Genomic DNA, 13,496 nt, shown 5'->3' on the forward strand with positions numbered 1-13,496 from the left:
ATATCCCTGTATCCCTGAGATGGTGCAGAACTATAGATAGATAATAGTTATCTTTAATCATCTTTGTAGTGGTAGAAAATTAATGAAAAATGGCCATTCAGCACAAGATATTTTTCTTTGCTACAAAAGTAGTATTAATTACAAAGGTAGAAAAATTAATTTCTTTCCATTGCCCAATTCTAATTGATCAAACTATTTAGGAAAATCACAATTTAAAAAAAAAAAAATTTTGTTCATCGATTTAAGTTAAGGTTATGTATATAGTAATATAGACTATAGTTTATTATTCCATCACATCAAATAGAGACAGTTGAGGCGCGGGCTAATACAACTAATATTAATTATATTATTTTTATTTTATTACTTGTAGTAAATTGCCTATTAAATCAAATGATACATGATTTTTCAGTGAGAACTGGTTCTAAATCCAGAGCTGGATCTTTAAATGTGTAGCCGTTGCCTGGCTACGGCTATGGCAACAGCTACACATTTAAATATCCAGCTCAGCAAAAATTAATGGAATTAGAAGCTACATTGGAAAAGAATTATTACATTTAATAATAATGTCATGAAAAAATAAAATGATAAATTTTCATAATTCACATTTCACAAGAGCATACTTATTACCTACTTAGTTGAAGTTAATAATATCATCAATTTATTGAATAGAAAGAAATACAGCGAATTAATCAATACATGTCATTATATAAATAAAGAATTTACAACTCTTTGAAGTAAAATGGAATAAAATGATTTTCAAGTTTTAATTTAAAAAGATTTTATTTCAGGAATCAGAAAAGTGATTTTTATTATTATTTTATTGTCAGAGAGCATTTCATTTTTTAAAAATCTGATATTTTTTTATATAATTTGATTAATTATGTTGCCAGCAGTAATTGTAGGTCAGCACTTTGGTTTCTCCAGGATCTTACAAAATGTTAAGTAATGGCTTAAGCTGTCGCTCTAAACAAAGCAGGTTCCAGATAACAAAATTATTTCATAAGATGTAGTGAGTTTTATTTATACAAGTGACTTGCAAATAGCCACAGCTGCCTAGCACTGAGCTGTTTTACTCACTTTTTTGCAATATTCAATTTATTTGTGGAAAATAATATTTTTTTCCAGATTAAAATGGTTGACTGATTTTTGACAAAGTGTTTTTATAATAAAGATCAAATTGTCAATCAAGTGAAAGAATAAAAGTAAAGCAGTTTGACGAAAAGAATTGAAAAAAGTGAAATTTTATGTTGTGATCAGTTCATGGCGCGCAACTTGTTTCTGATGCCGCGTTAATTTTTTAACTTTCGCACTGTGTGGAGTGTGGGCTGAATGGCGCAAAATATGCGGAGTGCACAAATTTGCGCTTTTATATTTTTTGCTGTGTCTCCAGGAAAATATACATTAAAATTAATTTAGCCGAAAACAAATATTTACAACATATGATAACAACCATAAATAGCGAAGCCTAAATGCTGAACAAATAGTTTGGAAATATTAGAAGTACCAAAACAGATGGACGGACATTTAGTAATAATGTTATCAGGCTCCTGGCAAACGTGTGCAATTATAAATTAGCCTTGCTTCTATTGTCTGCGTCCCTAGCATCTAGGGGATATATATTCAAAGGATAAGAAGGGGGCAGAAAATTAGCTTATTCAACTCAAATGCTTAAATCTAGAAATAAAATAGCACAAAACCATAATGGGATCCACGTGAAGCTTCCCTAAAAAGGAGACGAATATTAGTACAGCAGATATTGAGTTCTTAAGCTTCAAAAAAAAACCTAATGCTTTATATTATAGGATTAACACTTTTGTAGTTTAGTACACGTTAAAAAAAAAGAACATTCATAAATGACTTCACTGACTTCGAATATCTTTTTTAATGCATTATTTTATTAATTGGTTTTCCACAACTTTTTTTATACAATGAAATAGTACAAACCAAGACACATTAAAATTAATGACTTTTTTGTCATAAAAAAGGACATTCTTTTTAAATTAATTAGAAAGTTTAGACTATTGTTTTATTGAACTTTAAAAAGTTATTTAATTTAAAACAAAATTGAATTGTCAAAACTGAATTATACAACTTTTCAATATTATATTCATTTCTTTATTTTAAATGAAAAGAAAACATGAATTGTTTTAATACATCGTATTTTGTGAAAGGCAGCAGGTTTATATATATGTAGCTTCCCTAAATTGAACAACTCAATCGGTTCTGTAGTCATCAAAATCAAAAGCAAAGAAACTTACTTTTTAATATTTAAGTATACAAAAAATAGATAACTAACAAGGATGACAATATCCTTAAAAAGCATTGCACAGAAATATAAAATATCGAGACGAGAAAACAGACTGACAAATTAGTTTTTAGAGTAGAAGCTTTATGATGAAAGAAATTTTCTCATCTTCAGAAATTTCACCAAAATATTTTATTTGTTCAAAAAGATATTGACATATGGAAAAACAGTCATTATACATACATGAAATATTTGCGCAAGGATGAAGTGAAACAGTTTTTCTTGAGATGGTTCATCCCTGGTCCTACATTTATTAATTAATGCTACATTGGGAGTTATTGTCATAAAATCATGGTGTACAGTACACTCATATAAGAGTACATTATACAATTGTTTACTATACTATTACTTAACCCTTAAGAGCATCTGTCTCAATAAGATAAAGCAATAATCTAATAAAGCTTATTATGAACATTAATTAGAAATCTTTATTACCTTTCTTTGTTTGTGTATATATTAGATTGAGACAATAATCATAATAATAAGATAGATATCATAGATGTACTTGAATCAAAAGTATATAGGTTATTATTCTGGAAGTACAGATATAATTAAGAGCAAACAAAACTTGTATTGACTATTATTACTTTCCATTAATGATTAAGTTATGATTAATAAAAAAAAATCTGCAACAGAAAGGTTCATTATTATTGCTACAATACACAAATACACATGAAAATCATAATACAATCATCCTTATAATAAAGTAAGAGGATCTCTATGTTTCTATCTGTTTGTACTGAAAAATCTCACTAACCGCTGAACATAGATATGGTTCTCCTTAACAATATAGTTTCTCATGGGTCCTGGAAGGGTTTATAACTATTTTGGGGAAGGATACCACCTACCTCCTAAGAGAAATCGACAAAAAAATACCAAAAAATATTCTAAAGGGCCGCTAGACCAAAGACCACATTCGAATAACGGTAGGACATAAAGACAAACAGATCATAGAGTAGCTTCGCTTCTAGAGATTTAATGAAAAAGCCACGTGCAAACAAAAATTAATTTAAAAATGTAAGAACGTAAATAAAATAAGAATAACAACATTCATAAAAGCGACTCAGAACAACACACATTAACACATTTATAGAAACAATGTATTTGATATTCCACATTATTTATAAGTTTGAAAAACTACGTTATTACAAAGCAACAAAAGTTATCAATAGAATAAGAATATGGTTAACTATTTATAACTGTAAGTTTTGTTGAATGTATATTGTATAAAAGTTGTATCTGATATACCAAAATGCACAGCAGACAACATGGGAGACAACCCCTTCTGTATACCTCCAGATTATAATAAGGTAACATTTTTGCTACTCTATAATTCACTTTGTCTGTCCGTCAAACAGTCAATCCGTCAGTCCGTAACATTTTGAGTCAAATATGATTTTCTCGGCTGTTATTAAAGATAGACAGCTGAAATTCATTGGGAAGATTTGATAAATATATTGTTTTGTCATTCTGTCTGTCGGTAAAGCTTTAAAAGATATCATAGTAATTTCTTGCATCGTATCATAAACCGCTTTTAAACTAGTTTTTTTTAGCCCCTATGTGCCTAAGGCACCAGCTAAAAAAACTGGTTTTAATATTATGATTGTATATTCTATATCCGCAGAGAGCTTGATATAATACGATGCTAGACATAGTTTTTTCGTATGGATGAGAACCGGTTCCTATCCACCGGATACGAATAAATACGAGAAATGTTATTCTTTTAAGGTTTTGTGATTTTCTTTGAGTTTTTGCATATTATCTACATTTTTCTTCTTTTTTATGATAACTGAACATCTGAGGTGGATTCTTAAAAAAGATCTGCCCCACTAATCACTTAGTGGGGCAAAATTGTTTTCGTGAAAAATCCTCTAAAATCACATAAAAATCTTACGTTCATAACCCTTCTATGGTTTTGTTTAATTTTTGTAGATTTTTAATGTGATTTTGGTGAATTTTTCACGAAAACATTTTTGCTGATCCTAGTAATAGTGTCTTACTTTTTATCTTTGTGACGTAACAAAAATCCATCTCTTTTTAGGGGTTTCCTTTCCCAACTCCCCTCTCATCCTTCGATTTTTGTTACGTCACAAAAATAAAAAGTTAGACACTATTACTAGGTTCAATTTTGCCCCACAAAGCGATTAGTGGGGCAATTTTTTTTAAGAATCCACCTCTGCTCTATATGTCACTTTGTCCGTCAGTTAGGACGACAATTACATTGAAATTTTTAAAGTAACTTAGAGATTAATATATTAGTTTACTATTTTCTTAGTAAATTACAGTGTTACTTCTTATTTTTACTGCTGGCTTTATCTGACCCCCTGTTGCCATTAGCCTAAAACCTGGACAACTTACTGGAATGAAATAACTCCAACATTTATGTCTTGTAGACAGATATACGAAAACTCTACTACTTTATAAAATACTAGCGGCTACGCCCCTAGAAGCCTCTAGGGGCACTTAAGGTTGGAGGGGAAAAAGTCGACATCATCCCATTTTAAATTTGAGTTTAAAAGAGTAAAAAAATAATTTATAGGGGGGAGGGGGGTAAAGACACCTTCCCCAAAAATAGTTTAAAACCTTCTTAGGACCTATAAGAAGCTTTATAGGAGAAAAATATCAGTTCAGCGGTTAGCGAGATCCTTCGGGACAGACAAGAAACGCTTTACTACTATAGGATGAGCATTATTACAAAAATAAAATGTTTGATTCTACCATGTTGTGTTTCAATTAACCTGAAGTAACTTCATACCATTTTGTTTTTGTCAAGTTGTAACTAGAGTAGCACTCAAAAGTGCAGTTATATTTTAGTGTTTATGTATACATTATATACAAAAGTTATGTTGGTGCTTTCCTTTAAAAATTTTATCGAACACTGAAAACCACTTCTTTAAATTTTAAAATAAATTTCCTTTGCCTTATCAACCCCTTAAAAGAAAACGCCTAGGAACCTCATGAACGATTTTTTCGTTTTATTTCTTATAAAACCTATCTTTGAATTAGAAGGATTGAGTCCAAACTCTTCCCTTTACTCTCTCAAACGCCCATAGAAGCCTCTAGGGGCATAGTCGCTAGAACTTTATATAATCCAAATTGTATGTACATCACACACTGAACATCGAGCATTCAATTATCTAAACTAGCAGGAAGTGCACACCAATTTCCCGCTCAGGAATAAAGGAATACTGACTTACATTTTTGTTACATAAACCACATAAAACTTTTGATATTATTGAATTTAAATGGTTGTTTCCAACTAGTGGTGTCAATATTTTCAATCAAAAATTTAAATCTACAAATAGGGTAATTTGTTTTTAACTAATTGGGATGTAAATCAATTTATCGTTGATTGTCTTATCCCTTAATATCCCTTCATAAAAAAAAATGTGTAAATATTTACAAAAGGGGACATGAGAAAAAAAATAAAGATAAAAACATAATTGGCGAAGCATAATAAAGTTGGAGTGGACAAACGGACAATATGAGTTATATAACAGATTCAGAGAAAAAGCAAAAAACCCAAAGAAAATCATCTTTTAAAAGTAATGTATAGACTAAATGTGTGTATGTCTATCTAAAAATTTCAGCTTCTATTTTCAACAGAAGCCGAAAAAATCTAATTTCTCATATAGCATTACGGAATAACGGACAGACTATGTGAAATTTAGAGTAGCACCGCTACTAAAATGTAAAATCTGGACAGAAAACTGCGAGTAATGCTGTAAAATACATATGTATATAAATATGAAAATAAATAAGCATAACAGAGACTGACCAATAGACTGAATGGGACCAGCTTGTCCATTAGTTTTATGGGGTATAGTCCCTTTCGTGGCAACGTTCCTCAAGGAGCGTTTCTTCGTTTTTTTCACAGTAGCTTTTCTCCTTTCTCTAGCCACTGCGGCGGCTCTAACTATGCGGGGCCAATTGCTTAACTCTGTGGGGCAATCACCTAATCCAATATAACCTAACCTAACCGTTTTATCCGTGAGTGCATGATATTTGTGCACCAATATTGAAATTACCATAAAAACACACATCAAAAGAAAACAAGGATGACAAATTTATCCTATTATATAAAGTAGTAAGCTTTTTTGTCTGTATCAAAGGATCTCGCTAACTGCTGATCCAATATGGTTCTCCTTTAGAGTGAAGCTTCTAATAGGTTCAAGGAAGGTTTTTAACTATTTTAGGAAATGCATAACATTTGTAACAGAATTATTAAAATATTCCTAAATAAAAATAAACAACACTCTAATAATTTTTTCTAAGTAAGTATTTGCAGAAAAATAACTTTATACCTACATATTTTATCTCAACAAAACGCTTATGGAAAATTCTGCCATTGATTAATTGCAATTAGTTGAAAGGTTTCTTGTTTATTTTTAACAAAAGTTTGTTTATTTTTTCAAAGGGAGTCAATAGAATATTAAACTGCAAAACAGTTCTGCTTCAAAAGCTTTTTAATTTTGCTAAAAGTAGGTTACCGTTGTTTAATCTAACCTATTCTTTAGAGCCGCCTCGCTGCCTTAAATAGTAAGAAAAGGTTATTTTGTTTGAATTTCCTTCTAAAGTAAAAATCATGACAAAATTATTCCTATTCTAAAACTTTGGTGTTGCTCGGTTGCAGACTGTTTTACTTCGGCTTCTGTTGCAGATTGGAAAGCATTTATCAAACAAATCAAATACTTTACTAAAGTCTAACCTACATAAAATACTATAAAATATTTAGGATGTGATACCAGCTTCAGATGGTCCCCTCGAGGTTTTTGTCGATATCTTCATATTTGAGGTAGATATTATTTTTATATTAAGGAGCCGGGCATTTATTCCAATGATCAATCATGTTTTGTTTAACCTTTCCAATGAGCTCTAAAAATACATAGCAACATAGGTGGGTTGGGTACTAATCAGTTTATTCTTTTAACCCAATTTAGATGGGAAACATAGATAAATTATTCTTATGCTTTAACAGGATTAATATAAGTCAGATATTGATTTAAAAGTAAAAATGTGGAATTAATATGGATTGAAGATAACAAAACAGAAAAAATTGTTCTAAAAAAGGTTGAAAGGTTTGAATTGATGATAAAAGTCATGTTCTGTTTTGATAAATTTAAAAAAAAACGCTTATAGATAATAAATAATCGATTTTGTTTTCTTATGCAACGTATTTTTTTACAATTATATGAGTGCCTTCCCTCAAATTGCCTGTTGACAACTGAACCTCCCCCCCCCCCCTTATTTCAAACTTGTTTAAAATATGGGGGGTGTTAAGTGCCCAACAATGCACTTTGTGGAAAACGCCTGAACATGATTGGTCTTATATGTCGCTAGCTAACAGTAAATTATTAAGTCTAGACGAGCTCTACTAATATAATATATATAATTAGTCTACAACTGTAATCAAAGAAATGTCAAGCTTCATTTCACAACTATGGTTAGATACGTGAAATGATTATTGAGCAATGGGACCTCTTTAATTTATATAATTTGTATCTTCTTTGGGGAAGATTTTTTTTCTTCGGACGATTTATCTTGAAATTGTTGTAAACATTACCTGGACACATTATAAGCCTTACTTTAAAGCAGAATCATATCAGTTCATTAATTAGCGAGATCTATTGCTACAGACAAGACAAACAGAAATACATCATGTTACTTTTATATAAGTATAAGAATTATGTTTAAAAGAGAACTTTTCTCTTTGATCTGATGTTCCAAATACACATGTTAATTCATTGATTTATATTATTCTAGAAAACAAAGGATCATGTGTTTTATATTGTTTTAAAATTGATAAAATCAAGCTACAAAAATCTATTTTATTTCTACTGATACACAGCAATCAATTTGTGTATTAAACCTTTTAGTTGACTGAATCATAATTATGATTTATTTGAATTCGAATTAGCTTTTGATTATAAAACCATAAGATTGTACAGTAAACAAGTATGAGAACATCCATATAAGTAAAGTATTAAATCCTCTAAAACATTTGTAAAAAAATCCACGTATTTATTTTTAATGAAAAAAATAGTATCTTTCTGATGATTGCAAAAGCATGAAACTCTGAGTAAAAGAAAATAAAAATTTAAGATAAAATGTTGTTTTACTTTTAAGTAAGTAAAGTAAATAAGTAGTAGGTATTTTCTAAGATGTGCGTTTTCTGATGTAAGTGTTTTTTGAGTATAGCCAATGAATGAACTGTTAGGCTTTCTTTGTTTATGAACCACATAATTATGAAAATTAATTAAACATGTCATTTGGTTAATTCAGTATTTAACTACTTTACCGCAGACAGGGAATGGGAACTTACAGAAAAACAATTACATTTTTATTCAATCAAATAATTATGATTGCTATAACAATAAACAAGAGAATATTACTTAATATGCAAAGCAATTTTTTGGACCATAAAAAAGTCTTATCGAAACAAAGTAGAACTATATATTTCCACCAGTCTGTTCGTTTTTCATTCTGGTGAAGTTTAGGATATAACTAACCACTAGACCGATTAAGTTTTAATTTTCAGGGATTAAACCAAGATTTTGCACAATTTTCTTGAGGGTGGGACACTCTTGAGAAAAAAGATAAATGGGTGTGACAGTGCTCCACATTACCCCAAGGTGCAATACCCCCAAGAAAAAAATTAATGCGGGGTGGAAGCCACAATCACCTCATGGGATGAAGCCACTATAACTGTCTTATCAAAATAATCTATTTAAACCCTATTTTAGTTACTAGCGGATACGCCCCCTAGAGGCCTCTAGGGGCACCTGCGGAGGGGAGAGTCGAAAAAAAAATTGCCCCCCCCCCCTAATTTTTAATTTTAGTTAAAAATAAATCAAAAAAATAAATTTGGGGGGGAGATTTTTCATTTTTGGGGGGGTAGGGGGTGTCCCACCCCCCCAAGAAAATAGTTATAAACCTTCCCGGGACCTATGAGAAGCTACCCTGTTAAGGAGAACCTGATCGGTTTAGCGGTTAGCGAGATCCTTTGGTACAAACAAACACACAGACACACAAACATCCTGTTTCTATAGTATAAGGATTGTAATTTATAATCTTTTTCAATTTAAATAAATCTAAAATCTCGGTATTCAATATATTGTAATTCACTCTCTCTAACTAATTAAACGACAAAATCTCAATTTCTTACTTTGAATCAACCCCCTTCCCACTCTTTCATGTAATGTTAGTACAAGGTTGAAATCCCTGCGGAAAGGAAACTTCTGTCCATAATTAGCAAGGCAACAATAATCTGAAAAAAGTAATGAAAAGACTGAGAGAAAACTGTAAAAATTTGTTTACTAATGTATTATTTGTTGTACGAACATTCTATAGTTATAAAGTAGATATAGTACCTAAAACCTGGAACTAGGGGTTTTGATTCGTTGCTAATGGTCCACTTTTGATAAAAAAGGATGGTGCCAATTAAATTAAATGTAATCAAACCAGAGGATTTACATTCATTATGCTAATTTAACATACCAATTTAGCTCATTAATCTATCTATCTATCTATCTGTCTATCTATCTATCTATCTATCTATCTATCTATCTATCTATCTATCTATATATCTATCTATCTATCTATCTATCTATCTATCTATCTATCTATCTATCTATCTATCTATCTATCTATCTATCTATCTATCTATCTATCTATCTATCTATCTATCTATCTATCTATCTATCTATCTATCTATCTATCTATCTATCTATCTATCTATCTATCTATCTATCTATCTATCTATCTATCTATCTATCTATCTATCTATCTATCTATCTATCTATCTATCTATCTATCTATCTATCTATCTATCTATCTATATATCTATCTATCTATCTATCTATCTATCTATCTATATATCTATCTATCTATCTATCTATCTATCTATCTATCTATCTATCTATCTATCTATATATCTATCTATCTATCTATCTATCTATCTATCTATCTATCTATCTATCTATCTATCTATCTATCTATCTATCTATCTATCTATCTATCTATCTATCTATCTATCTATCTATCTATCTATCTATCTATCTATCTATCTATCTATCTATCTATCTATCTATCTATCTATCTATCTATCTATCTATCTATCTATCTATCTATCTATCTATCTATCTATCTATCTATCTATCTATCTATCTATCTATCTATCTATCTATCTATCTATCTATCTATCTATCTATCTATCTATCTATCTATCTATCTATCTATCTATCTATCTATCTATCTATCTATCTATCTATCTATCTATCTATCTATCTATCTATCTATCTATCTATCTATCTATCTATCTAGGTATCGAAGATCAATGATATCGCACTGACCATGACGTTTGAGCTGTATTTTGACCTGATGTGGGAGGAGTCCAGGTTCATTATTAACTCCACCTCTCCAAAATGGGGCGCGGTAATGAACATTTTTTAATAGAGCAGCTACTCTATGATTTGAACAGTCTGTCCGACTTTCAAATTGTTTTTAAAAGCGAAGCTTTTCTATAATTAGGGTCGGTCCGTTCGTACGTCCGTCCGTAACGGATAGCTTTTTTCGTTAATTTAGGCATGTTAGAATTTTCCTATCGATTTCAAACTTTGCATGCTGATTCCTTTAGTAGTTAGTTACGATTTAGAAAGCGTAGCAACTCTATAATCATTACCAAAATGTCCGTACGTTCATTTTAAAAATGTTGATTTTTTACTTTTTTAACAACAAATTTTTATGTGATCTAATTATCCGATTGGTCTGGTTTTTGGTATATTGATTCATGAGACAACAAAGTATAATGTTATAAGCAAAGCAACTCCATAATCAAGTTCTTAAAATGTAAGTATGTCCATAAACATTATCCTGTATCAAGCAGCTTTTCAACAAATTTACTTTCAATTTTGCTTCGACCTTTATATTCTGATTATTCAGTTCTGACATTATAAAAGTGTTAATGTCCGTTTTCCTACCGTTTCAGTGCTTCGCTTTTATGGATGTTGTCATCCTTGTTTTTTCTATGCTGCTATTTTTCGGTATGTTCTTTATAAATACTTTATTTTATACATGAGAAACTTCCCTAAAATGCGGTACTTAATAAGTTTTATAGTTACCGAAATCTTAACTTCATACTATTAAACTTAATACTTTAAATGATAGAAAAAGACAAAAGTAGATCTAAAAATGTGTATTCTATATTTTAACTTGAACAAAAATCATAAACGTTTCTATTTTACATTTTTACTTTTACATTTAAATATCCAAGTATACAAATACACTAAATAATAAATAACAAGGATGACAACATCCATAAAAGCGAAGCTCTGAAACGATATGACAGACGAACATTAACTTTTGTTGAGTGTCAGAACTGAATATACAAAAATGAAAATATAAGGTTTGACAAAATTATACGTAAATTTGTTGCAAAACTTCTTAAATACAGAATTCTATTTAAGGACATACTGACATTTTAATACTTGATTATAGAGATGCTTCGCTCATAATATTGTATCTTATTGAAATAGGAATCAGTAATTAAAAAAATCAGATAAATCGGATGATTTTATCACATACAAAATTGTTATTAAAAAAGTAAAAAGTTGAAAATGGACGTACGGACATTCTGGTAACGATTATAGAGTTGCTTCGCTTTCTAAATCGTATCTAACTACTACAGGAATCACCATGCAAAGTTTGAAATCGATAGGACAATTCTAACATGCCTAAATTAACGAATAAAAGCTAACTATCTCGGACGGACGGACGGACCGACCCTAATTATAGAAAAGCTTCGCTTTTAAAAATGTAAAAATCTACCAACGTCTACTAACATTGACCTTTCCAGTTGAACGTATATTTTTACAATTATCCTACTTGTGTCCAGGGATATAAAGGGATAAGACAATGGCTGATGAATTGATGTGCATCCCCAATAATGACACATAAAATTGCCCCTTATGAGCCAGTCAATCAAAATTTACTAGAGTCCCCAAACATTAACACTTGTATAGTGTCTGAACTGAATAATCAGAATATAAAAGTATAATAGTCGAAGCAAAATTGTAAGTAAATTTGTTGAACAACTGCTTTATACAGGATAATGTTTATGGACATACTTACATTCTTAGGACTTGATTATAGAGTTGCTTCGCTTATAATATTGTTCTTTGTTGTCCCAGGAATTAATATACCAAAAATCAGGTCAAACGGACATTTAGATCACATAAAAATTTGTTGTTAAAAAAGTAGAAAAATCAACATGTTTAAAATGGACGTACGGACATTCTGGTAATGATTATAGAGTTGCTACGCTATCTAAATCGTACCTAACTTTTAGAGGAATCATCATGCAAAGTTTGAAATCGATAGGACAATTCTAACATGCCTAAATTAACGAATAAAAGCTATCTATCTGGGACGGACGGTCGGACGAACGGACGGACGGACTGACCCTAATTATAGAAAAGCTTCGCTTTTAAAAATCTTTTAGATTTTGAACCTACTAATAGAAATTAAGAAGCTATAAAGTACCATAATTGCAATAATTTTGTATTCCTCTCAAAAAGTAATACTTTCTCAATAAAAGTAAGTTGAAGAAAAATGATTTATAATACATTGTCCTATCTGTTTATCCCAGGCCTATATTGGTTTTCTAGCTGCTTGTTGTAAGTGGCTCAAAATTGTTCCAATTTCCACAATTATGACACAATTTCTGACGTAATACCAGGAAGGGAGGCGACATTGGACTTTAAATTGAATTTGTACTCAAACTCGTATTATCACATTCGTTGGCTTAAAATCTTGGATTGGTTCGTTCAAATTAGTAGTGTCTAAACTTTTAAAACCATAGCTAAATTCAACGATTTTAAAATTCTCCTAAAAAACTTAGTTTTAAATATTAGAAATAAAGGCAGTCTCCATCAAAGTGCCTAGTTGAGCAAAGACCCCAATCATTATTTTGTAATAATGTGAAAATAAGAGAGGGGGTTGTTTTCGTATGTTTGTTGGGTAGCCTAGCATAGTTAGGTCACTGCAGATATTGGGCCCGCAGGGCTAAAAATTAAAGTGCCCCCCAACCATCCTTTATTAAAATTTGTTTCCAAGTACTTTAAGGGAAAGAACCGAAATATCTAATCCTTATAATAAAGTAGCATGATGTTTGTCAGTTTGTCTGTACCGAAGG

The 13,496-nt window shown here is 30.5% G+C and overlaps 1 protein-coding gene across 1 annotated transcript in view; it reads left to right on the forward strand.

Annotated features, from left to right (window-relative positions):
- The first annotated feature begins 1,129 nt into the window (after positions 1–1,129).
- Positions 1,130–13,496, forward strand: part of LOC145334511 (gamma-aminobutyric acid receptor subunit gamma-4-like) — a 105,367-nt gene continuing 93,000 nt past the window's right edge. The window contains exons 1-4 of the mRNA XM_080179970.1: positions 1,130–1,388; positions 3,537–3,615; positions 7,041–7,100; positions 10,628–10,738. Coding sequence (XP_080036096.1) covers positions 1,330–1,388; positions 3,537–3,615; positions 7,041–7,100; positions 10,628–10,738 — 309 coding nt within the window. The 5' untranslated portion in view covers positions 1,130–1,329. The remainder of the gene's footprint in view (positions 1,389–3,536; positions 3,616–7,040; positions 7,101–10,627; positions 10,739–13,496) is intronic.

This window comes from Acartia tonsa, chromosome 12 (assembly GCF_053477335.1).
Source record: "Acartia tonsa isolate MP-2025a chromosome 12, ASM5347733v1, whole genome shotgun sequence".
Taxonomy (NCBI): Eukaryota; Metazoa; Arthropoda; class Copepoda; order Calanoida; family Acartiidae; genus Acartia; species Acartia tonsa.